Genomic DNA, 27,917 nt, shown 5'->3' with positions numbered 1-27,917 from the left:
CTATCTTTCAGTCGGAGGAGGAGGAGTGAGCAATGTAAATATGGCCATGTAGGCTCAAGCGGTCCACATCAGCCCCGACGAGACGGTCCACTTCTGGTCTCACTCGCCGCAGTCAGCTGGTCACCGCGTAGATGTGATGCAGGCTGGAGGGCCGACCAGTCTTTCTCTGTCGACTGTCCGATGTGAAGGGAGGCTGTTTGACGCCGCGGAGAAGCACCGCCGCACCGTGCGTCCTGCGCTCCCGCACGGACCAACAGCACTGCCTGCTGTACTTAAAGAGACACAGCAGAGCACGCGGAGGCGCGCTGGTTCCGCCGCTCTGCGCTCTGCTCTCTGGGCGATGCACGAGAGGTTTGACGCGGTGGCACGTATCTCCGCTTACAGGAGGGCGATCCGAGTTTGATTTGGTGCGAGGGCTTCAGTCAGAATCCATAATCAGGTGTAGATAGATCTGCGGCCAGGTTAGTTTTGCGCATCCAAGCAAGTTTCCGGAATTGATTAGCACCGTGCTGGTCAGCTTTCTTGAAGCTCTTTAAGTACAAATAATCACGAAATGTTTCTAAAGCATTCAAATACTGTTTATTTAAGAAGGAAAGTTGAAGCAATATGAAGTCCTATCGGTGCAGTGTATACGGCTCTCTGTTGGGACCTGCTGATTGAAATAATAATGATATTAATGGCAGTAGGCTTGGGGTTTGTTTAGAGTGCAGCTTGACCTTATCGAGAAGAGACAAGCTGTCGATGTACCAGCAGCATTTAATCAAATAAAGCACCACTAGTCAGACAATATACTGTAGACTTGCACAAACAATGTACAGAATATAAGTACGGTCCTATTTTTTATTTTAGTTCAATTTCTATGATTTTGTTTATGCCTTTTCATATTACTCTTTTGAGGGGCCTTACATAAAAGTCACTATAATGGAACTTGGTGCTCCCCAAAAAGTGCCCTTCTAGAGAAAATGTGATGCAATGCCATATAGTGTGCCCTACATCCTAGAATACCTTCTGCATACTGGTGCCCCGCATGCAGCTTGGTGCCATTTAAATTTTCTCCCCTGCCCATGAGATGTGTGTGTTAATAGCATTCATAGATTCCCATACAGGGCTGTGAGCGAATTGGACTGACGTGAATACATGTTCAAAAACTCACCCTTTTCTGCCTCTCTCTGCGCCAAACATGGGTATACCACACCACGGTCACTTTTGATTAACTCTGAGAGGGTTCTTTTTTTGCTTGCTCTGCATTTTGATTTTAATCCTGATTTCTGCTTCACCCCTCTCAAACCCACCTCCAGATGTTCAGCCGATGTGTGTTTCCCTGCTGCACGCAGTTCGGAGTGATCATCCATTCTGTTTAACAGCAAATCTCCTTGTGTGTAAACTGTGCGCTTCAATCAGTTTTATCGTTCTGTCCCTGACAGTCTCGGCTGTTAAATCGATGGCTTAGAGCAACTGCATTACACAGATCTTTTAAAGGGCATGTACACAAATAGACATTCATATGCAAGCAGAATAGATAGTGTTAGAGCCTCCAATGCACCTGGCTGTTGTGCTTTTGCGTAAATGGCTCTTCCAAAAAGATTACGTTTTAAATGAAAGAATATTGTGGGTTTGTCTCACCTGTGAGGTATAGCCTAATTACTCCCTTCTAGCTCCATTACCTGCAGTCTGAATAGCCACTCGGTTATTACAAGCTTAACGCTGGTCTGGCCTTAAGGGATGGTGTGCTGACACTCCAGAGGATGACTCTGCATATTTCAGCAGCATCAATTCATGGGTTGGTTGTTGTCTGTGCTGTCTGTCCCCCGTAGCGCGCTGTCACCTACAATTATTCTCCTCTATGGTGACTCAGCAACGGACTCCAACTTAGAGAGACACTCTTGAAATCACCAGTGTGCAGCACTGTTATTACTCATGCTGAATCAGGCAGGCAGGACGGGACAGCGGCCAAACAACAGAATCCTAAAACTCTCAGGCTGATGATTGAGGAAGTGTAACTAAACTGCGGAGCGTTGCAGATAGATGCGATAACATCTCTCCTATTTTATGTTTTGTTTTTTCTTTTCTTTTTCGAGGGTACAAACACGTATGCATGCATTGTTAGAGGTCAGGAGTGGGGAGTAAATCATATGGTGCAAGAGATAAAAACTCCAGGTCAGCTAACTCTCATACATCTGCAGTCGCTCCATTGTTTGTATTGTGCGATGGCCTGTGCATGACCTACACTGGATTATCTGCCCGTTAGATGCAGAGGACAGAAGTAAATAGATGATAATGGGCTCATTGTATGAAATCTCTGCTCTCTCATAGGGATAAGTAGGCGGCGGTATGAAAAAGGGAACAAATGTTCTTTCATTTTCAGATTGTGACCGGTTAAACGGTGCTTCTGGTGAGCCTGTTTCATGTCACATATGACAAATGGGTGTTGTGAGCACAGATAGCACACAATCCCCCATACAATAACTTAAAAAAATGCTGTTGGATTTTCCTCTCTTTGAGATTTGCACATACAGTGCAGCACCGCCGTATCTAAATCACAAAGCATGAGACCAAAGTCTGTCAAAGATAATTGTATGCATAATCCCACACATCAGCTGTTTGTATTCACCTGTTGTTTCACCCAAGAGACCGATCTAGCCTTTGTGCTGTAAACAGAGCCCAATGAGAAATCTACTGGAGCTACAGTTTGGAAACAACTACATTTTTTGCTGTTCATTAAAAGACATTCGAAATCTTACAAGATGCTAAAAGAATGAAAGACAAGCTGTCATGCACGGGGGTTAGCTGTCAGAAGTCAACATGTGCGTCATCGTCACCGATGATTATTCAGTTTTAGGTCTCTTACTGGAAACTCTCACATCACAAAAACCGAAACCCTTCGTCGTAGTGCTGTTACGCCTGTTATTGAAGTGCTAGAACTGTTGTTGTTCGTCACATGAGAGCAGCAGGACCAGGTAAAATCATTCGGAGTTGACATCAGTTCTGCATGGTGAGGTGTTTAAATTTCACATGCATGTAACAGAGAGGCATAATCGTGAGTGAGGATGAGCTCGCTGTTTTCCACATCTAAACTATGTTCTCTGATCACAGCTATACTAAATTGAGATCATCATCTTTATCTACTTTTCCTCAATTTATCAATTACCTTTTCGACTATAGTATGTCTTAAAAAGAACATTGCCCAGAACAATCCAAAGCAGTGTTTTTCAATTCCAGATTTTGCCCAATCAAGAGTTCAAAACCTAAATATTTACAGTACAATGATGTAAAACAGAGAAAAGCAGCTAATTCTCAGATTTGAGAAGTTGGAAACAGCAATTGTTTGACATTTTTATTTGAACCAGATCAGAGTGTAGCCACGCTAGCAGCTCTGTGACACTGTACTTATCGGCAAAGTGATACTTTGAGCTAAATGCTAGTATCAGCATGCTAACATGTGCACAGTGCTAATGCTAGCATGCCGATGTTAAGCAGGTATAATGTTCAACGTGTTTCTTGTCATAGTTTTGCATGTTAGCCAGGCGGCAACCTCCAGGTCTGAAAGGTGACGTCAATGCGGACGTGCCTTAAACTTGCATTCTTTCTCATGGCCATCAGGGGGCGACTCCGCTGGTTGCAAAAGGAAGTCTGATTGTAAAGAAGTCTATGAGAAAATGAAGAAGACTAAGTCTTTTCAGCTAACACTTTGCAGGCCTGTATCAACATACTTGGAGCCAACTATTGCCTCAAGCAACAAGCACAATTGATTTAGTTTTCCTCTTTTCATTTTCCACTGGGATATAACTGATACTTTCTCATGTCGATCAGCTGACAATCACGTGTCATGTTTATCGATCTGCGTAGTGATTTATTATCTGCCTGGCGGCCATGCACCCATGGGACTGATCAGTGATTCTCAATGGGATCAACGGTGAAACCTCCTTTAAAAGAAAGACAGGCCTCCACTCTGTGTTTTCTTTCCCCCTGCTCTGTGGTAATCATTTTTAGCTGATAAGAATCCTAACAGTTCCTTCCTGGAATAGTTCTCATTGATTTGACACAGGAATAACACGATCGATAAGTGTAGTTGCTGCGGCACTCCGGTTGACCTTTAAACCAATAAACACTTGCTTCCCACTCCACAGGAAGCTTTTTGGCAACAGTTGCAATTACATAAGAAAGTTTTACAGCTTTGTGTTGTGAGCAATTCTTTTGTTTGAGTGTTTTGAAATTGTTGCATACATTTTCAGTTTACTATTCTGGGACATTTGTCTCGTAGCGTTGGAAGAACTTTAAGCTCTTAGTGCTCAGAAACGGCATGCTGAATTCCACTTTAGCAATTTTCCACACAGCTCATTCACGTTACGTAAACATCTTGAAATCATGAACAATCTTGACATTGTGAAGCACTAAAAAAATACTTTTGACAACATGGAAGATTTATGACTGCAATTCTTCATTGTTCTTACTTTAGTGTTGACCCTCTGGGATGAAGACACAAAGCATAGAACCATTAAATGCTGCTCCAACTCCCAGATTGTTTTCCTTGATGACCTTTAAGTGGCAGTCTTATTGCAAAGCAATTCTGCTCATCAGCCACATGATGAGTCATTAAAGAGTAGACATTGCTGCTGCTGCTGCTGCTTTACACCTGTTCTCTTATGCCTGTCGCCTGCTAATAGTGATTGAAGAGATGGCTTTCACACATACACTTCCTCTAGCTTCCTGTTTATCTTATGTAGCACTATGTGATGCGTGCAGTATACCCACAAAAACCCTGAAAACAGTTCAAGTCAGTAAATATGTGTCATGTAGTGAGGTGAGTATCCATTTGCAACCTGATTTTATCCACCCGCACTAAACATCACTGTCATTTCCTATTCTATGTGTTGATAATAACGGTCTGGACAAACTGTAATGAAGTCTGGAAGTCATACATCAAGAACCTGTGATAAAGTGACTTATTTTCCGTCAAACTGTGCCCTTCAGAGAAGCTGTGTGGGCCTAAACTGGAGCTTCCCTTGGCTCCATTAACACAAACAAAAGTCCTTGTGTTTGTTGCATATAGATTATATTTCAATTCGTCACTGTTTCATTGAGAGTATGTTCAGTTCAGAGGGATGTGAACTATCCTTCCTGTTTTCCTTCCAGGTTTGTTTTTAACACTCGCCTTCATATAACATATGCAGCACTGACAGAAACTGAGACAGCACGTGGCAGCAGCATGACATATTGGGTTGTTTAATAATAAATGGTGATGAAATGCCCTCAGATACAGATAACGTAGTAGACAAGAGGGAAAACAGGTCCTCGCTGGTCTGCTTCTTCAAAAAGGTCGAGGGGACGGACCAGATGTAGCGGGATTTACTGAGGTAGTAGTCCTCTATTAAACCTGGTGATGGCTGCTGGAATTAATAATTCAGTAATCCCTCTGGATCTACTACAAAAAAAAAAATAGATCCTGCATTATTTAAAGGGCACACTGAATTAATTAGAAATATGAATTAATGATGAGATTATCCTATGCATTGAACTTAAATCCCTGGCAGTAGCACTCAAGCAATCAAGAACAAATCACTTTTTACTGTAGGTTTTACTCACCCCCAAAAAAATTGCTCTGCTTGGAAGACCGAGGCTGTGAAATCAGCCAAGCGCTGTAATTGCTATTCAGGGAGCATCTCAATGTCGTTGCTGCAGCCGGGGGTAGTATTACCAGAGACCTACATCTTTCAGTCACCATAAAAAAATAACGATTCTTTGCTGAGTTTCATTTGATCCTTTTGACTCTGCTGCCTGTCGTATGTTATTATGTTAATACGTCTGACATACTTTGGGATGTTTTGATCAGTGGCCTCACTTCCTGTGTGACACACAGTGCTTCATCTTCAACACAATCACATTTTTGGTACAGATCTGCTTGTTTTATTAAAGGCTCTACTTTTACATGTTCTCTTTTAAAAGCAGGGTATACAGGTGTTAATATCATCTAAGCTACTTTCCCCAACCAGTATGATAAGATGCTTCTTCCTGTTCAAAGACCAAAAAGTATTCGCAACTAGCGAAGAGCTGCAGACATTGATAAATGACTCAGATGTGGTGCATGCTTTCAAGTGGCTTCGTTGCAGTCCCTCATATCTGCCAAACTGTCTCAAAGCTCCACCTCTTCTTTTTCGTCTGCACTGACTCTTGTCTTGTATTATTGATGACTGCAGTCTGTATGATGAGTGAGGACACAGACAAACAAGAGTTGTAGAGAACAGTTGTGTGTGTGTGTGCATTTGTGACTGAAAGAGGTATAGCAGGGGACATTGTATTCTGTCCATCTCTTTTAGAAACATTACAGCTGTAAAACGGGAGAGTTTAAAAACAGACTCTGGCAAATGTTACAAAAATGTTAAGATTCCCATGCTTTTTTTTTTATCTTCATGTATTCAGAAGGGAGTTTCACTGAGAGCAATGCTCTCTTTTTCAGAAATGCCTTGATCACATTCACACAGTTACACTTGAGGGCTGCCCAGTACAACATTTGGGGTTAATTCAGGGCTTTTAGGCCACCACCACTGCCCTAATTGCATTTTAGTAATTCATTTGAAATGGTTTGATGTGGATAAAATCCAGTGATAGTTGCCTCGGAGGATAGAAACTAAAACTAAACTGCCTCAAGTACCAATTAAAATGTGGTGCTTTCTGACTTTCTGTGCAAATCGTAGATGAATTAGATTTGAAGAGTTATTTTGCAATTTACTGACATTTAAAAATATTCTCTTAAGTTGATTAATAGTCAAAGCCACCTAAGTGAGCACTAATCACGAAACACTGCTGCAACATTATCCCTGTCTCACAAAAAAATAATGAGGCGAGAATATTCTAATGACTTCATGTGATATGAAAACTACTGTAATCGCGATGATGCTTCCCGATCCAAAACCATTTTATTGACTTTAACACATTTGCCAATCCCTGACCAAGAGTACATTCACCTACTTTACAGAGAAGGATTTTCTTTCTGTGCTCATTGAGGCGTTTGTTTGTTTGTTTGTTTATGAAAGCTGTGTAACACAAACTCACTCTGGTAATTGGGGTTTGTGTCTCTTTGGGAAATTGCAGGGTGTCACACCGCTAAGTCAGGCCCAGAACAGCAGCTCTTTACTGATAATTATACATCACCGCAAGTCATTCACACACCCACGTACAGACATGCTCAAACAGAAGGCAATAATAGTAAAAGGCATTGCTTTTGTTCTGAGCACTCACACTACAGTTTCTATAGGTGTCTGTTGTTTACTTACACTGAATGGAAAAAAAATGTGTAGATTTGGAAGCAGCTGTCAAATGGCAGCTCAGTTGTGTCTCCCATCATCCATTCTGAGCATGCCCAGGAGAGTTGACCCACTTCAGGTTGCAATTCGTCTCAGTGACATCCTCCTTCACTTCTTTACGTATTTCCTGCCACTGTCAGCATGAATAAGATCCGTTCAGATGACCTCAAAAGGGAAGGGAAGTTGACTTCTGTGTTGTTGTTTTTCTCCATGTTGTAACTGTACCACAGTAAAACTCAATAAGCATCAACGGGAATCGACACTGCTGTTTGTTTGACACAGTTCATGTGAAGCACATCCCTGGCTGGTGGTCTGTTTTAAAGTCCAACTGAAATGAAATAGCTGTTTTTGTCTTCTACAGCTCTGTGAACCACAAAATGTATATTTAATATTTTAGGTGTTATGATGCATTAAATTGATGGAATATTGAGACATTATTTAGTTACAGCCAACCAAATCGTGCTCAAAGCAGTGACCTTCTGTCAAGGGCAGAGCCGGCGGTTGAACAGCAGCTGCACAACACAAGAGCCAGAGACAATGAACAGCCACATTAGCTTTCTTGCTAAGGTTTCCTTCATATCTAACTTAGAAACATGAAAGCACGTCTTGTCCTGCACCCTAGCTTGTTGAATAAACAATCAAAGAAACATTCACCGGGGCTTTTGTTCTTCACTTTGCAGGCTAATTAGCTACTCAGCTGCAGCATTTTAAACAGTATGTAAATGTACCTGCAGATGTCACCTTGGCCTTTTTAGATGCTTTTATTCTTCAATACCACGAACAACACACTGCTTGCTCGTGATATGTAGGCTTCAGGTTTGTACAAACAATTGTACAAATGGGGATAAATAAAGTATTTTTAAGATTGATTAAAAAACTAACTTGAGAAAGAAGTTCAAACCTTGCCTCTGCACAGCTGTTGCATTGTCGGTTTCAGAAAGTTGGAAATTTGTCGGACACAGCCCCCCAGTGAGCTCCGTGCGCTGCAGCATGGAAGTTGGCCATTTTCCCTTCAAACACTTATTCAATGACATTTCTAAGGAAGCAGGCAGACGGCTTTATGGCTTATGAGTGTCGCAGTTCCAAGGACAAAAGACTAAGAAAGAACGTGTCAATTCAATTTAAAATATTGATGATGCATTTTCAGCGTCAACGTCATCAATTACGCCGACTAATCATGGCAGCCGTACACTACTAGTACTTTGTTAAAGCATATTGGCCCATTTTCTTGTCTAGCATCATCCAGGTTGAAGAATAATGATATATATAAGAAATATGATACAAAAATCAACTGGACACATGGCTTCTGTAATTAGATCTTTTCTTAAGGTGTCCCCCAGGGATCAAGGTTTGGACCCTTACTGCTTTTACTTTTTGTTACCTAACTTCCTTGTACAATATAAAGCAGGCTTGATTTGTAACTGCCCATTCAGACTAGCTATCTACATAAGGCCTGAACAAGCCCTGTGGTGTGTGATGATAAGCAATTGATTCCAAGAGTGGAGATTACCAGTAGCAGATGACCGTCATGTTCACAATGAGCAAATTGAGTGTATTCGTGTGAGATTAGATGTCGTTGTGCATCACAAATTAGGAGGATAATCTCTATTAAATGAAACAAAAGATAATCTCAGTTACAAGTATATACGTTGATATCCACTTATACTGATAGTGATCCAGCACAAGCATTTCTATGACTGAGAGAAAAATAACTAATGGTATTACTCTGGTAGCCTCCATATGAAGAAATAGAAAGAGGTTAACAGTTATATGCAAACAAGTGGGCATATTGTGGGAAACTGTAAGGGAGAAAGAACAAGATGGATTGAACTGGCTTGTGTTTTTGTTTTTTTAAATCAATCTAAATTGAATAAAGGCACACGCAACACCATCCTCAAGTCGAAAGGGGTGCAAATGTAGAAAGGAAGGTCCTTTGAATGAGCAGCAGCACTGCTGCTTTTTCATGGATTTTGGATGAGGCTGGATGTTGGATGGCATGAAAAAGCACTGCTACTTTTTCATGCCGTCCAACAGGAAGGACAGAGAAACACAATATATCTATCAATCTATATATCTATCACAACCTCCCAGCTATTGGCTCTGAGCTGTGGAGTACAGGCACATTCATTGAGATCTGCACATGACTCGGTCAAACTCGGTCACATTCAGCCTCTTCCTCAATCGTGGGACTTTTTGACGACATACTCTGTCAATTATGTCAGATGTATAATAAGCCAATTCTAACACCAACACAAAAAGGATGTGCCAAAACAACATCTGCCACAAGTGAAACATTGTGAATGGAAGAACTTCGTTCCAAATATTCTCTTTAAATACTTTGCATCTAAAACACGACACTACAATTCAGTGAAATCTTGCTGATCCACCAGTTAGTTTGGTGACTGTTGAGACTAACTGGAAGTGAAAATAAATTTCCAGAAAGCATTAGTAATAACACTGTTACTACAAAAGAACACTGAATTTACATAAGCCTGTGACGGCAGTTCATTTTTGGGAGAAAGGCCAACTAATGCCGTGAGTTGTAGCCTCATTACCAGCAGGAGGTGAGCTCTACTTAGGGAGAGACTTGTTATGTATGCACATACCAAACAGACTGAAAGAAAGCTCCCCAAAAAAAAATCCTTATTAAACAAAGGCAACTATGCAGCAGCGGCACACTTTAGCATCCGAGCCTCAAAAGCTCTTATCTGCATGTGAATAGTTGGCAAGATACACTCATTAACATTTTAATGGGTTGAAATGGAAAGCATAAATAAAAACAAATGTGCTTATTCACACAAATCATGTAAATGTGAAGACTGCCATGTTATACCTTTAAACAGGCTGAGCATATGGTACAGGTTGAGTTAATGCAAAAGCAGTGCCACCAGCAGTTTACGTCCTCGTCAACCGCAAAACCTTTTGATTTGCATGTATTTATATGCTGATTGCACCGCCTCACTAAAGGTAACTGTCACCACACGCTGCACAGATATGTTGGTTCTGCCTGCAGACTGTGCAGATAAATGCATATCAGACAAATCACAAAAGAGAGCGAAACTATAATGAACACTGCGGGTGCAGTGATGCAGAGATTTGTTCCTGCAGAGTGAAAATGTGCTTCATGCAATACTAATACCCAAATAACTATTATCTATGTAAAGGTATAGAGGAGTAATGTCTACCTGAGCCGAGAATTACGTCACTCTCCCTCTGTGTGTGTTGTTATCCAAGCTTCTCCTTGCTTTGTTGACATATACGGGCCAACCACGTGTACTATTAGTGCATGTGAGCGTGCCCCACTGGTTAGCTCACGGCTGCCGCTCTGCACTGATCTCTTACGGAAGTTTACAGCTGACAAAAGCAGCCCTGACTGACGGCACTGGTGCGTAAGTGCAGCTCCCACCCACTGATTTACACTCAGGTGAACACTGTTAACAGTGTCAGTACGGTTACCACTCTGTTTTGCATTTAGCACCTGTAAAAGTTTATTGAGATGGTGCTTTTAAAAAGCATCTAACTGGCCACTAGAGATACTACAATAGTGTCTTCTTTCAATTCAATTCAATTTCTTTTGTGAAGCCCAAAATCACAAATTTGCCTCAGAGGGCTTTACAAATTGTACAACATCGTCTGTCCCAGGACCTTCACATCGGTACATGAAAAACACCCTAAAAACACTCCTAGACCGGGAGAAAAAAAGGAAGAAACTGTAGGGAGATAATCATGATAATAAAAGCATTAATGGTATCGGTAATAGAACTCTAAATAGAAATGTGACTTATAAGAGAGCAGTGGGTGTCAGGCAGGGGCACAGCAGGAGGCGGGACCACGTTCCAGATATAACCCTGATCCATGGAAACCTGCAAGGCGAGAAAGCACAAAGACTCCGGGGAAGAAGCAAAGTTAGTAATGTGCATTAATCGGACATGAATTCATACAGACGGAGAGGGACAAGAGGAGCTCAGTGTATCCTAATAAATGTCCCCCGGCAGTCTAGGCCTATAGCAGCATATCTAGGACTGGTCCGAGGCAAACCCGAGCCAGCCCTAACTATAAACCTGAGCCAGCCCTAACTATGAACCTGAGCCAGCCCTAACTATAAACCTGACCTCAATAAGCTTGAAGAAAGCATGAAGCTGCTGTGGGTTCCTCAGATGAAGAATCAAGGGCTGCAGTCATATCATCATGATGGAGTCATAATGTACGTGAGAGCAGTGGTTAATGAAGAAGGAAAACTCCCCTCTTTGGATGTAGTATGTGACCAGTAGCAGTATGAAATCCATCTCGATCTCCGCTTCCTTTACTTTATCATCTTCACACACAGATGCACACTCACTCAAATTGAAACAGATGGGATGCGCTTCCCTTCACACGGTACACTGCAAGTAAACATCAGAAACAACAGTGTGGAGGAACAGAGGAGCAGCAGGGGAGGGGGAGTAAAAGAAACCTTAAGTTGTCACAAGGAAGCCAAATCTTTGCCTTTTGAAGTTTCTTCACAGGCAGTTTTTTTGTCCTCTTTTTTCAAGCACAGTCGTAATTATACACTCATGATGCTTTATGTATGTGGAGCAGTGATGATCAGTGGATTTTCTGGACCGCAGCACAATTAGCTTCTACTCAAGAAAGGTCAGAAGAGATCTGAAAGAGCTCCAACATGAAGCGTAGCTGCTGGTTTAAGTCTTTGCCTGGCACAGTTAAACATCTTCACACCCCACAACAGGAGTCAGACTGACCCATCTCCCTCTTCGTTGCTCATTTAGGCTCACAAACACTTCCCCTCTGCCATGTAGAGTCATTCATCTACTGCCCTTCAAGCTGCCCTGTCTATGGCCATTGATCCACCAGCACTCCCAGCGCTAATTTAGTGCCCATGATCCGGTCTGTCATGAGGGAAGCAGGACGGGGGTATTGATTAACGTACAGTTCTGCTCAGGGCGCTGCTGCAGCACCACTTCACGACAGAGGGGTCTAATTAACTTCCCAAGCTCTTACAGCCCTGCATTTAGATTTGTCTCGCACACACATATTTTCTCTGCAGCTCTGCAGCTCTGCAGCGTTGACCACACTGAGACAGTAGACGTGATTCAGTTCCAAGTGCAGTCATCAATTCTTAAAAGTATATGCACTAATGGTGCTGCTAGGCAGTTTACTGTAAATTAAAGCATCAACTCAATTCCATATATACTCCCTTAGTGCATAAAAATGTCTTACTATTCCATTGCCAATAGCATATAATAACATTTCATACTTTATCGAAAAAAATCATACAGTAGCAGCAAATCATACTGCAGTAACATGTTTTTTTTTGTTTGTTTTTTACTATAACATGAGGACATCATTATGCTGACGAGGAACCACATGATGGGGAACGTTGTTCTGGACACAATCATTCTGAAAAGTTGTATTCAATCTTGTATAAAATTAGAAATACAAAACAAAAAACAAACCGACAGAGTTAAAAAACAGGACGAAAGCAATAGAGCAGATCTGCTATCAACATACTATCAAACACATTTGAGTGTTGCTTAAATTCCCCCGTGCTGAAATATATGTTGTGATCAAACCATTAAAGCTAATAATAGTAACTCTTTTCATACAAGAGATGTTCTCTAAAAAAACTAAAATAAAAAGACACTAGATGTTAAGAAATGTAGTGAAATGAAAAACAGAGACCATTAGGAATAATATAGTTATTAGGAATAGTAAAAAATAGTATTATAATAATAATCACATTAATTATAGGCCAACAAATATCCACAGATACTGCATCTGTTATAGCTTTTGGGAGGGCATTCTATAATATTAAAGCATAGTTAAAAAAAGGCTGTGCTGCTTATTTTGTTGTGTGTATGATTTTGTGTTTTTAAAAACCAGGCAGTAGAAGATGTGAGAGCTCATGAAGGCAATATGAGACTGCTATGTAGGTAATTCCCAAACCATTTAGAGCTTTAAAAACAAAAATATATACATTTATATATATATATATATATATTCAGATATATGTTGCACAAGAGTACAACAAATACAGCAGCGTTGGTGTTGGTGGTGCATTTCTTGCTGCAATGCTGCCACCCAGTGACTCTCTGAGGTAGTGATCCAGATGACGCTAATATTTGCAGATATTCACTGACACCAGAGCAAGAATGAAAGCTTTTTATTTGACAAAATGTAAAGACACCACAAATCAACACAGTAGAATCTGGATAAAAACAATAAAAAAAAATTACAAAAAATTATTTGCTGACATGAAAAATAAAAATGTAATTCAGTAAAGTAGGATTTTGTTTAACGAACATAAAACACGATAAAGCACGTTTGAGCCTTGAATTAAAACAATTGTAAATGTGCTTGTATATTATGAGGGGTTATTTGAAATGAGGGATGAACGGTCTTGTTTCATGGATCAAAGAGATTCTGCAGGTTTATATTCAGGCACAAACTGCTGACTTCACTCATTTAGAGGATCATCTGGAACGTATCGGTTATTGCTCGGTGCTCCCGGTCTTAGCTCAGTAGCTGCTGGCTAATCCGGGGAGCATTCAAAGAGCGGAGCCATTATCGCCAAGTTTAACTGTATTCCATTTGTTGCAATAAATGGTTAAAATCTATAACGAGAGTGTTCCTGACTGAACTAACACCGGTGAACTATCTCAAAGTGAAAGCTTGAGTTAAAATAAATGATTTTTCCACTGAAGTGAATCTTTTGGCTTCTTTCTCTGTTAAGAAGTGTGAGATGAAACAGTCAGTAATTGTCTGCAGGTTGTGGGTCAATACAATGGAACACTGAATGGAGGGTTTACCAGAACACCAGATAAACGTTGCCCTCCTCAAGATTAGCTACCCTCATTAGCCCAATTCAGCTCTATAGAAGCAGATCAAAGGCACCAATTATAATAATCATAATAATAATACATTTTATATATAGAGCGCTGTTCAGAATACTCAAAAGACACTTTACATTAAAATCATCAGATATAAAAGGTATACACTAAAAACATAAAACACACAATATTGGTCACACATTAAAAGCAGTTTTGAACAGGTGGGTTTTGATTTGGGATTTAAACGTGGAAAGGTCGGCGCTGTCTCGGATGTGTTTGGGGAGACTCCATGGAAGTTCAAAACAATGCCAAAAGCATTGCTGAGAAATAATATTAACTCAGTCCTCTACCTGTAGTGATCAGACAAGATCATATGTGCTGTATAGTCTTTCTCAAGCTTTGAAGCAAATTGCAAATTGCATTATTGCATTAAAAAAATTAAAATGCATGTAAAACATGTTTGTCCGTATTTCGGAGAAGATTCTTTTTGTCTGGTTCTGTTTGTGCTTTCAGTTTTTATTTGAACACATCTGCTTATGTGTGTTCACTTGAAGGCTCGTCAGGCACTGGAAGGTTAAAACGTACAGTTTTAGGGGTTTAAAGGCAACATAACTCTGGTTGTGGACACAAACATAAAGGCCAAAGGCTGCATTTCAGTGGCCTGCAAGGATTTGGTCTCTAGATAAATTTAGCTAAAAGGGTTAATACGCCTCTAATAACCTCTACCATAGATACACAATACACTCTTATTTACACATTTCAATAGGGAACAACACTGCATACACCAGGCATGTTTTACTAATTAATCAACCAAAGGGGGGAAAATAATAATAATATAAAGTTCAATCTTTGGTTCAAATTGAATTAAATTAAATTAAATTAACCTTTTATTTGGTGGACAACATCTCAGATTTTCATTATATACTTTGTACAAAGGTAAAAAAGTTACGCTATCGAAGTCAACTGCAGCTTGTTAAAGCACTACACGTGTGCAGAAGGCTTAAGATGCAGTAAAGATGCTGTTCTTTTGTAGAACAAATAGGATACAATTATAGTTTGATGATAGGAACTTAAAGATTGTGTATTTCAGTGTAAATATGTTTCATTCCACCACTAAACAGCACCTTTGATTAAAAACCCTTTCACAGGGTTTGGTATGCAGAGACGCACAGACTTGGCTTTGTCATGCCACTGAAGTCAACAAGGTTTCCGACGCCGGGTTTTCTAGCTTTTGTTTTTCCGGCAAAGGATCGTCAGCATCCAGGTCGATTGTGGAAATGATCGCTGTTCTAAGTCGCTGAGGGTTAGAGAAGGCAACATTTTAGAAAAAATCATTCAAGCACATCTGGACAGCTCAGGCACAAAGAGGCTAGAATAGACTAAAGTATCAACGAGGATGGATTGCTATGATATTTTGTAGAGACATTCATGAACCCCAGAGGATGGGGTCGACTGTCTTCTGTGTGTTATTCTAGTTAACACCATGAGGTTTACATTTTTTGTTTTATCGTGAAATGTCCTGCGTCACCATCTGGACAAAATTTTATTTTACATCAGCCTCAGCTGTATATACGTTACCACGAGCATTCAAACATTAAGACTAAAAGAAGTTCAGACTGGGCCAGTTGATAAAGTCTAAACTGCTGCTCCAACACTATTCTTATTCTATACTTAACACCTATTGGTGTCCCGATGAACTTTGAAGAAAGCACTCGGACAGAGTTCGATGCAATAGAGTTTACTCTTCAGCAAATAATTCCCCCCGAGTTGCTCTCCGGACAGAAACTGATATATTCTGTTCTTTACATCGTCTTAAATAGTGTGGCTGACATCGCCTTTTCCCTTTTAAGCTCTTCCTCCGTTTCCTTTGATACGTCAATAGTTTTCAATCAAACCCAGTAAATCACAGAGTGTGTCACTTTCCCTGTCATGTGGGTGTGAGTGATGTTCGCATGGATTCTAATGTGTGTATTGCATGTACCAGTTTGTCATAGTCAGCTCTATCATTCTAGTGGGAGTTGATGAAAGACTTTTCCTGTCGAGCCCAGCACAGCTCCCCCCTCCTATCACAGCCCGAGCATCTTTCCCCAAGAGACTTGGCCGATGTGAATGTTAAACATTTCGATATAATTAAATAAATAGATCTAATCGATGGTGCTATTTATGATAAATCAAACTCCAACACTATCGACATGCTTCATTTATTTGCCGGAATAATGAGTCTTGAACTCACCTGTAGAAGTGAGCCTTTGTGGCTACAGATCTCTTGAACGGCTCCGAGCGGGATCCACACAATGGAGACCAGTGAGACGCACCAGCCCACCCCTTCAGCCCACCCTGGGTATGTGTACTTCCCATAGTGAGCAGGAGTGTATTGGACGATGCTGAAGATCAGTATACACTATGTAGGAAAAGGATAGTCATCAAATTGAATGAAATAACCATTATGATTGATATTATTGTACAGATAATCCTCTTCAAAACTCACCAGCACCAATAGAGGAGACAGCAGCAGCCAACACACACGAAAGTAGATGTTTGGAGTTTTTCCATGCATCCTCTTGACCATTAGGCAGAGCCGTGGGACACCTGATGGAAAGAAAAAGAGCTGACTAAACACTTGAGATAACTACTAATACAGATTCAAAAAGACGTTTACAAATTCAGTTTCAAAAATTAACCAGCCACAGCAAAGTCTAAAACCATAAACATGACTTCTTATTTTGAACATTATGTGGATCTTACCAAAGATCCAGCATACAGCGACAATTTCAAAGAAAGCCAGGAACACGAGGGAGACCACAGCGGTGTAGTGGTCCATCAGCTGAAACACATAGATGCCTCCCTGTGCAGGAAGTGGGAGAGAGAGGGGAAGACCAAAATGACTCGACTGTCACTAGTGACACAACTGTTGCCACATGTAGGCTACCAAATATCCTCAGACATGTTACTCTCACAAGTAAAAGAGTTTTGCTGTACCTTGGTTACGTGAGGAATCCCCAGGATAAAGCCAATGATGCACATAGCCAGAGTCAGCAGCTCCTCTCTCTTCAGGTAACGCAGAACTTGGGGGCCAAACTCATCTTTTATGAACGTTATAGCCACCTCAACGTTGGCAAACTGCGGCACACAGAAAACACATGCTTTTTAAAATAGTAACCCCTATGTAAGACAATGCGGTTTCCTCTTGACTTGTTATGCCTTTGAGACATTCTGGCATCTTTTTCGTTTGGGTGTAATTATGAGGCTGTGCAAAGAGCTGGATAACTATGACGACAGAGTTAAATGTGCAAGGAGTTCAAAAAAAGAAGGTGCTTGTAGCCGTATCATGAAAGGAGTTGTTTTAAATATAAATGTTCAGATGGACAGCTCATTTTGACCATCATCACTAAAACATTTTATTTCTCAAGTACTTACAACCAAATACCTGCAAAACCGGGATTTCATTTAGTTGTGCTTAGCAAATGTGAACATGCTAACATGCTAAACTAAGATGGTGCTAGCACTTAAGTATTGTCGCTGTGAGCATGTTAGCATGTCATGTTAGCATATTAGCTCAAAGCACAGCTGTGCATGTGTGCAGACTCACAGAGGCGTTAGCAGCATGGGCTGTAGACTCTTGTTATTTGGTCTGGTTGGATGATGTGTTCATCTTTTAGCATAGAGTAAAATGAGATATCAATCACCTAAAAGATTGTACTATCTATTATAATTAACTATCATTGTACCAATATGTAGCCAGACCACTTGCAATACAACTTATCAGCTACATAAGTCCTCAGCTTGTCAAATCTGGGAAAGGAATTAAATAGAATTTATGGTACCAGTAGAAATACATGGAGAAAAAACAAAAACTAACCACAGTCATTTTAATGTAGATTTTTACATTTATTGCACTTTATTTTGATAACACAAACCTCCTAAATTGTAAGTGAGTAATCATGTCCATGGCCAAAAGGTGGACACGGTTATGTAAAACAGCTACTGAGAAATGGTTAGACTGATTGTGCACAGTTGAGAAAAGCGAGTAGAAATCTTCTGTAATTGCTTTGACTACCTTAGTTAAGTAAATAAAATATCCGTTTTTCCTTTCCTCCAGACAAACTAAAGCCAAGTCAATGTGTTTGTGAGTGTTAGAGATGTTTACCTGGCTGTCCAGGCCCAGACACAGCAGCATGAAGAAGAACAGAGGGGCCCACAGCTGAAAGACGGGCATGGTGGCGAGGACTTCAGGATACACAACAAACACCAAACCAGGACCTGAAACATGATACAGTTAAGGTGTTGTTAATACTGAATGATGCAAATGTACAGAAATATACACAAATTCAGCTGGTAGCTGCCAATAAGTACACTTCAGTTTATGCACGGATTAAACAAAGTAGATATTATGTGTTTATTTGCGAGCTTTAGAGGTGCTGGTAGGCAGTCTTTGTTACCTTTAGACCGAGCCAGGCTAGCTGTTACCCTCAGTTTTCATGCTAAGCTAAGCTAACCGGCTGCTGGCTTCAGTTACATCTTCAAACAAATATCCCAAAACGTCTAACTATTCCTAAAAAGCCCAGCTGCTACAGTACATCCAAATAAGCTGTGGTTTAGTTTGGGGATCAACCAAGTTATTTTTTATTAAATTGCAGCTGTGGTTTCGCTTGAACCCAGTTATGTTTGTAGAAACAAACTAAACAGAATCCCACAAGAGGTCATGACATTCCTCTGAACCACCCGTTGGCCTCACCTCATAGTACATCTATCTGCAGCTTACCAAAGCTAAACATTTACCAGTTGGGATGAACGTTTTTTCAACAGTTGAACCGGTGAAATGCAATTCGACTAATATAATTACAGTTACAATTGTCTTCACAACCACTCGTTTTTTCAAGTACTGGTTAAATAAGCAAATTGAAACCCTGGTGATCCCCCACCTGCAGTGTAGGGGTTATTGTCCTGAAACTCAAACACTGAAATGATTTAGAGATATTACTTTTGAGAAGATGCAGAAAGGAATACAGAAAATACAGTGATTGGCCAACCATGTCTACGAGTGCGTATGAAACATTGCTCTTTTGAAGGAAACGTAAACAGGGATCAGCAAAACATGTTTTCGGGACGGTCAGATGAGGTAGCTGTCATCCCACAGAGCAAATAGAGCTGCCACAGATATACAGTGTTTTGATCTCCTCACAGGATCCTGATCTGAACCAGGGGCGGAACAAAAGTTGTCTCTGTTTTTAATAATGCATTGCTGAACTGAGAGAGCTCCTGCTCCGATGTTATACGAGCATTTGGTTACTGAAGCCAAAACTCCCTCCGTTTGTTGTTGTTGTTGTATTTTCATTCAGGTAACTTAAAACCTTATCTCAACTCACTGCTGATCCAGACATCTGGCATCTTCGGTTAAGGGATTTACATATCACTACAGTACACACACACACTTAATAGTTGTGTTCATGTTGCAGCTACGCATGGCTATAAGTCATAACAGCTACTTAAAGGGGTGCTTTAGCGGTTTAGAATTGCTGTGAAACAAACAAAAGACAGATTAAGGTTGAGGCAGAAAAGGCGGAGATATCCTTACTTTTAGTCTCTAGTATGGAACAAGCTCCAAAACACTGGATTCTACAATTCCCATAATGCAAATTAATAGTACGTTCAAACCCTACACATCCTATTTGTAATGCAGTCTTTACTCTAATGACATCATCAGGATATATTTTAGTTTTACTTATAAAGCTTCTCCACAGCCACAGTACTTCTCCTCAACGTTGGTACACTGAATTTCATCTATAAAATAAGTTGTTGCTTTAAGAAATTGTATACTGCCACAAAATATCCCTGAGTGGCCTCCACACTTCAAATATTAATAACAGATGTGTATATCGTCATATATGGGACTTATTTTTCCATGAAAAGAAGAAGAAATGCTCCGAGGAGGATAAGAAAAAACAGAGTTTGGGAACTGTTTGTATGTCCATCTCTATTTCAGCAACAACCTGACATAATTGTATACATCACACATCAAGTCCAAAATATAACACAGCTATGGGATTGTGGTGCAATGCTCTTTCTGGGCTTGATGCTTACCATCTGAAGCTATGCTTTCCACTGGGAGGTTATGTATATGAGCCATGTAGCCAATAGCTGAGAAGATCACAAAGCCAGCCAGGATACTAGTGAATGAGTTGGTAATTGATACAATTAAAGCGTCCCTGGGAAAGAAGGAGGACGGAATAAACAATGTTAGTGCATTTACAGCTAAATATTTATTGTATTTTCAGTCAAGTGAATCAGTTGTATTTTTGGAGGGTTGTGGTGGTGCCCTAATATGTACACTGAGGGAACAAATAAGAAACCAACACAGTTGATATTCACATTCAAAGACACAGACAGAGTGTTTTAAATCTTTACCTCATAATGTTGTTGTTGAACTTGTTGTAACTAGCCATGGAAATCATGGAGCCAAATGCTATTCCGATAGAGTTAAACACCTGAGCAGCGGCATTAACCCAGACCTACGATGGAGAGAAAGAAGAGCAGGAACACCATCAACTTCTGCGTAGTTTCATTGAATTTAGTTTTTTTAACTCCTGAATCGTACAAGTTAGCCTACTTTTTTCACCCATTCAGGAACAGAGTCTCACCTTTACTTCAAACAGTTTGCCCCAGACAGGTGTCACAAAGTAGAGGATACCATTCTTGGCTCCAGGAAGCTGCACATTATTGATGAGCAGGGCAAACAGGACGAAGTATGGAAATACAGCGGTGAAATACACAACCTGTGTGACACAGAAAGTGAGAAGCAGAAACTGATCAATGTGAGGGTTTAGGTCATTCAAGGGAATACCTTAAGGTCACATTTTTACGGTCAAAACTTTCCAGTTGATGAATTACTGCACAGTATATCCAATTCCAAAGCTCTTCTCTGTTTCATTTCATCGTGTTCTGATCCTGAATTGGCTGAGCAAACATGTTTGTTTTGCATCTAAAGCTTGTCTTGTGTGTTTTTACACAGAAGTATATTTATCCTCTTCATGAGTATAATACAAATGTATCCTACTTGCAAAAAAAACAAAACACATAATATAATATGATGCATTAAAAAAGTGGATGGTACAAACACTTTCCGGAGTAAAAAATGTTTTTTTACTTTCATTCTGAAAAAAAGAAAAATGACAAACTCTAACCCTGTGATCAGCACAAACGTGATCACATTGGCTTATAAACCTCCTTGTCTTTATCGCTGACATTGCTGAACTACTAACATCAACGGTGACAAAATGTCAGAGGACAGATGGTGTTCAAACAAAGACTGGGGCCGCTACAACATTAAGCAGAATTGCCACTGTGCATAAACAAATCTTCTGACCTTTCCAGTGGATTTGACTCCTTTAAATATGCATAAATACACGATGACCCAGGAAAGAATTAGATAGCCGAAGAGTTCCCAGCGAATGCCACCAGATTCTTCAATGCCATTGGTTTTCTGCAGAAGGCTGTGACTAGAAAAAAAGAAAAAGAAGCATGATACAAATAACAAGTGATCCCCATTAGTGTATCCTTAAAGCCCCTGAAAACTTAAACTTTAAGAAAACTAAAACATAATTAGCTCTAATTACCTATTGCTTGTTGATAGTTAAACAAACAAAGATGAGCTTGACCAATAGTAATGTTTCTAAACCATTTAGTCTCCGATGTTCAACCAGACAGGGGTGTAATTGTACTAGCCACTGAGCCTGAGGCTATGGCCATAAGGGCTCATGAAGGCATCGCAGGTATAACTGTAGGTGGTCATGACCATCACATATCTTTCTTTGCCATTCACAACTTCTGAGGAAGGTTTTACATTCATAGAGGTGAAGATGTGTCTTGAGGTGAAACAATAAATGATGATTCCTTAGTAGAAAAAGTGAATAAATAAATAATAAACCAATGGACCAAAATGCCTTTATCTATGATTGGTCAAATAAATATAATGAAAATACAAGTGTTACCGAATTGTTTTTCAATCACTTCTGCTTCATCTACCGATCACTGTTTTCATAACATTAATGATTTATTTAACTAATTTATCTGGAATAATAAAAAGGCTGGACGCCAACTAAGCTATTATTGTTTTACCAAATGAAAGAGGAGTGCTTCCACTCCCCAATCTACAAGGACATTACTGGGCTGCCCAGTTCAGATCAGCAATGTATTATTTCTCTGTGGCTTGGGTGTCTATAGGGCAGATATCAACATCAGGGCTTCCTCTTCAAGCATTACTCTTCTTCAGCCAGGGTTTAAAAGCTAGACAAACACCTTTATAAATCACTTTACAAGCGAAACTTTGTGTACTGGGAAAATACACATAAGACTTCATTTTAACTAAACTATCTATTAGAATACTGATAAAGGCATTGGCAGCCTTTCTAGCTCTAGAAAGACTTTCATTGTAAATAGGCAAAACAAGAACCTGCTTGTGGGAGTTTTTGGAAACTCAATTTTGAATGACTTGATGACTTGAATTTGAAAATGTTTGTCTGATGTGTCAAATTCAAAAGAGGAAAAAGGGAAAGCTGAGCTAATCTGCTTCATCGGGACTGTGTGGGTGATGTTTGGTCAGCCCCAAACACTTCAGAGCAATTAGAAGGGCACAAACAAAAACAAATCCATAAACCTCTCATGTGAAAAACCTGAGAAGTGAACCAACATCGCTTCATAGTAAGAAGACGATTGAGAAAAGTTTTCAGTGCCTTGAAGAGAAACACAACACTATTGTAATGAGGGCTGTACAGTGTAAATATAAAAACAGCTGTAGTGTTGACATTAATAGTGTAAATATAGAGATGAAATGCAGTGAACTATTCTCACTCAAAGAACTGTTGGCTGGCCGACTGCAGGTGCGTGTTGTTGCCGGGGAAACCACTGGAACAGTTTCCGACAGCGTTCCAGGTGTTGTTGCAGGACGTCCAGGGGAGGGTCGCTCCGAACGAGTTAAAGAAATAGTAAAGTGCCCAGCTCATGAGCACAGTGTAGTACGTGGAGAACACAAAGGAGATAACAACTGTGGCCAGGCCAACACCTGCAGAGTGACACGTAGGGAGGGAGGACACAACGTGAGAAGACGACTCCGCAGAAATCATGCCATCTGTTATAAGATATTCCTGTTTCAATTATTTGTGCCGAGGATCAAAGTTCCGGGTATAGACTACATCTCACATAAACAGAGGCAACAGAGAAGAGCCAAGTATTGCAGGTTAATCTCTGGTCGCGTGGTGGCCAAGATGAATTCAAGCAAAACTCGGCCACAGATAAAAGGCATTCCCGGAGCCATTGATTAGAAATTCCACTTTGTCATTTCAATATAACAGGCTCTTGATCAAATGGGTAACGGTGAGATCAAAGCCTTCCAACAGATGTAAATTATTCAGGCTTTTAACACCTGTGGTTCTTAGCTGTGAATCAGAATTCAGAGCAATGACTCAGCTAAAAATCCTAATCTTAAATAGAGCAGGAAGAGGTACATAAACAAATATGCGTATTTGCTGACTTGCTGTGAAAGTCTCTCATGTTTGGTAAATATTTAGCTGGCGCTAGCAGCAGGGTAGCTTAGCTTAGCACAGAAACAGTTCTGCCAACCAGCACATTATAAGCTCACTAATCTACACGTAATATCCGATTTGTTACATCTTAACACAAAGAACAAATGTAAAAAGAAAATATGTGTCCAGCACATAACCCCCTGTAATAGCAAATGGTCATTTATATACATTATGTATATATATGAAACTTTGCTTCCTAAAAATCATTTATTCTACTGGTTGGAGACTGGAATGCCATGCTCTATCTATCTCTATCTGATCAAATTGAAGGAGAAGCGGCTGAAAAACAGCTCTGTGTAATCATAACGACCGAACAAAAGGAAACCCCGTCTGAGCTCCGGGATCAGCTATAGAACCACTTTGTATGGTCCACGTTAAGCACTCCTTCCATTGTTATTGCCTGTTTGCCTCTTTCACTCGACAAATCTAGCTTTCATGGCTGACTGCTCCACTGGTACACCAGACACACTCTAAGTGGTGAAGTCATTTTCAACTGCCAACACATATCAGTCTGCTGGAGTCAAAAACGAGGCAGAGCAGACAAAGATAGAGGGAATCAGTTTGAGCTATCCTCTTCTGACTCTTCTTCATTAGTGTCCACTAGATACCCGTACAGGGACAAACGAGACAATCAACAAAATAGAGGCAGCAAATTTAACCAATTAAATCATACATTTGTATGCTATGATTAAGCACACTGCAGTGAATTAGACACAGGCATATTTGTTGATTTATGATAGATATGTTTCGGCATCTAAATCACAGATCACATGTAGTTGCACTGGAAAATAATTCAAAAGAACATAGAGAAAAAACTACCTGCTTTTGGCCCTTGCTTAGCACAGAGCATTAACCAGGAAGAAATGAGTGATAAATCAAGGGAAGGACCCATACGTTTTGACCGGGTAGATAATCTCTGTCTTTAAGGAGATAAGAAAACTATGGAGAAAAATGTTAAGTTAGAACAAGACAGACAGCATTTCCAATTTACACCCATAAGTATTGATCGTTGATGGCTGGGCTCTTGTGTGATCAGCTGCTCTCTGGGTCCACACATGTCACTTCAATCATCATGATTGATTTACAATTTTGCAATCAACTCCTGGCCTCTATGATTTCATAGGCACTGTAAGCTTTTAAATAATCAACAAATTGGTTTAAAGAACGAATGTGGACTTCAGTGACCCTTATTTGATTTAATTATAATTCAGGTAAATCAAAGAAGGATACAGTTGATGGTTCGGTTGATTTAATGATTTCTTTCTTACTGATACACATTTTAATGTTCGTTCAATTCCAGAGGATGTATGATTAACATTTTAGGCTTAAGACAAAAAAATTAAAAACTAATTACAGCAGTGAAATGTTCACTTGACAAGATCCCATCCATCAACATGAGACAACAATCCATTTATCAGACATTAAAGGACATTCATTTGAAAAAGAAGACAGAAAACACTGATGTTTAGTATAAATTATTGTATAAATTATTATTTGAATCCAGATCTGAACTATACACAGAGACAGATAAGCACGGAGTACATGTGCCAGAAACGTTAATTGAAAGTCCTATATTATTAAGAAATAGTTTTCAAAACATTGCTGGTTTCATAGTAAAAAAAAAATCACTTGTTTCTTGACTCTCACTAAATTTCAGTGAATTCTGGTCTTGTGTCCAAACAAACAAACAAACAAACACCATCAGGACCAAAAACAAGCCCAGAATAACAGAACAGAAATATGTAAGATGTGCGAAATATGTGTACTGTCAGCAAGATTACACTGCATTCCTCCCGTATAGACGGATCTACTGAAATCTGTATTTTGATACAGTGTGCATAAAGTGCTGCTGTTTGTTTGATTTTACTTTATGTACCTGTGCGTCACCACATATGTGACATTTCCTGCTCCTTGTTCTGACAACCACCTGTTGATGGGAGCAGCAAATGCACTCGGGTTTTTGTCCAACTAACAGTTACTGGTGCTAACTTTCACATCATGTTTAGTGCTGTAAATGTATTATATTTAATCAAGCCATCATGACCGCCTTAGGTACACCACCACAGTTTCCCAATCTATTTGGCAATATATGTTATTTCCCAAATATTTGTATTTCTACTCACGCTTAAAAAAAAACAATTGTGTTGTTGACAGCTATTGTCATGGCTACATCATTCTTCTCTTTTGCCCATGTTTTGTCTAATAATTTATTTTTCATGTTTGCTGTAAATATTAAATACACAGAAACGTGTCAGCCTCTAATGAAATGATCTGGATTTGCCCTCTTCAGGAACAATCTAGTTCAAAAACGTGGACCTCTTTGTTTACATACTTTATGGATTTCTCGGACTGTTGGATAATAATTCACTTTTTTGGACTGTAATTTGTTCAACAATGGATTGTTGTAACATTTTTATGGTAAAAACTATATAAAGAAATAACTATTTGATGTTCAATAATTAAAGTTGCCACTCTCTAAAATGTAGATAACAAGGATACATGTCTGATCATTTGTGCCTGATACATGCTGCTGGTCATGGGCTAGACTTTGTAAACATACTTCAATAGCAAAAAGAGACAAACAAACAAAAAACATTGTCTGTCTACTGAAAAATGTGAAATCGTAGGAAAATTCATCAGATGGTCATCCTCGTCACTGATGAGCCTTTGGCCTGGAGAGTCACTCACCTTTTAACAAGGGGCAGATTTTGGCGAGAGCATGCACTGGCCCTAAACGAGTGTACTGGCCAATGGAAAACTCCATGAAGAGCAGAGGAATGCCACACAGGAACATCATGGTGAAATAGGGGATCAAGAAGGCACCTGAACCAGAAGAACAGGAAAGAACAGTGGGTGGCTGACACTACTGTAAAACCTGATTAACTACATTATTATACATATACTGTATAATATGACTTTTTTTTTAAAGAAAACTAATCCGTTTCTGCTTATCAAATGTGTCTGTTAAATTGATGTATCTAAAAGAAGACTGACTCATACCTTTTCAGCTTACTCATCTTTATTTAAAATTGAGGGCTACAACCTCATGTCATTCAGTGAACAGAAAGGCAATCAATTGTGTAAGCTGCTGTTTCACAACATCCGCAACATCTGCGCGATGCTATGAATTGAATAACTGGATGTGTTAATAGATGACTCATTTTGTGCTGGGATAGACTCCAACGACCTAAAAACCTGAGCAAAGTAAGTGGTTTATAGAATGGTTGGGTGGTTGGGTGACTGAATTAGAATTAGTTCTGAAAGATTAACACTCAACTGACACATGTGCTTCAATTTTGAATTTAAAATAAAAGCATGTTGGGGACACATCGCAGTTTCTGTTGTTATGACTGTCCGTGGTTATGACTGGGACGATTGTTCTATAAAAGGCATTCATGGAGTTGATATCAGCCACCCTGCATGTGACTGTTCTTTATGCTGCAGACTTTAAGGGCTGGGTAGGGAACATTTTGAACAGGGCGGTCAGAATAGTAAGACATGAACATTAACTTAATGTCCTTCTTTGACTTATTATAAGTACATGATTGTTAATCATGGCTTACTGTATCTAATATACTCTGTGGCCGCTTTATTAGCTTCACACGTTTAATCTATTGCAAGCCAATACAAACAGCTCAGCCATAAACCTTTTGTAATGTTCCGTTTTTGGTGACACTGTCAGAAATGTGTAAATTGAAATATATGTTTATTATTTTGTACACTATATTGTATACCATATATACATACACAAGGGGGGCAAAATATTAGAACCACCTCTGAATTTTGGTCCAGCAACACCCTCAAGTAGCCTATGCAAAGTAGAAGGCTATTCCACTGTAAATACATGTGTATAACATTTAAATGTCTGTCTCCCTGCCATAAGGTATTTTGCATATCAGGATTATTAGAGCAAACCTCCATGACCTCCATGACAGTCTTACCTCCACCGCTGCTGTAGCACAGGTAGGGGAACCTCCAGACATTGCCCAGTCCCACCGCGTACCCCACCGTGGCCAGAATGAAGTCTAGCCGCCCACTCCACGTGGGTCTCTGCGCCTCTGCGCCCACGGTTCTCTCTGCGACCCCTTTGAGATCTAAGGGGTTCAGAGCATAATCACCCTCACCAGGGGGCGTCTTTGGATCTCCGGCGCCGACCTCCATCGTGGTTTAACAGCGGTTGGAGGAACTTGACGGCTTTTCGTTTACACAGT

General features: G+C 40.0%; 1 protein-coding gene across 1 annotated transcript; it reads right to left on the bottom strand.

Moving 5' to 3' along the window:
- Positions 1-112: 112 nt before the first annotated feature.
- On the bottom strand, positions 113-27,867 carry LOC306696975 (sodium- and chloride-dependent GABA transporter ine; the record flags this gene model as incomplete). The annotated part of the gene is made up of 13 exons (XM_079160712.1): positions 113-271; positions 16,362-16,529; positions 16,617-16,717; positions 16,874-16,973; positions 17,108-17,248; positions 18,276-18,388; positions 20,210-20,334; positions 20,534-20,637; positions 20,767-20,901; positions 21,492-21,624; positions 22,976-23,186; positions 26,395-26,529; positions 27,648-27,867. 13 exons carry the CDS (start codon positions 27,865-27,867, stop codon positions 113-115), a joined length of 1,845 nt encoding a protein of 614 aa, XP_079016838.1.
- Positions 27,868-27,917: the final 50 nt, after the last annotated feature.

Source organism: Pholis gunnellus (assembly GCF_910591455.1).
Source record: "Pholis gunnellus genome assembly, chromosome: 6".
Taxonomy (NCBI): Eukaryota; Metazoa; Chordata; class Actinopteri; order Perciformes; family Pholidae; genus Pholis; species Pholis gunnellus.
This window is presented reverse-complemented; position numbering and strand designations above follow the sequence as displayed.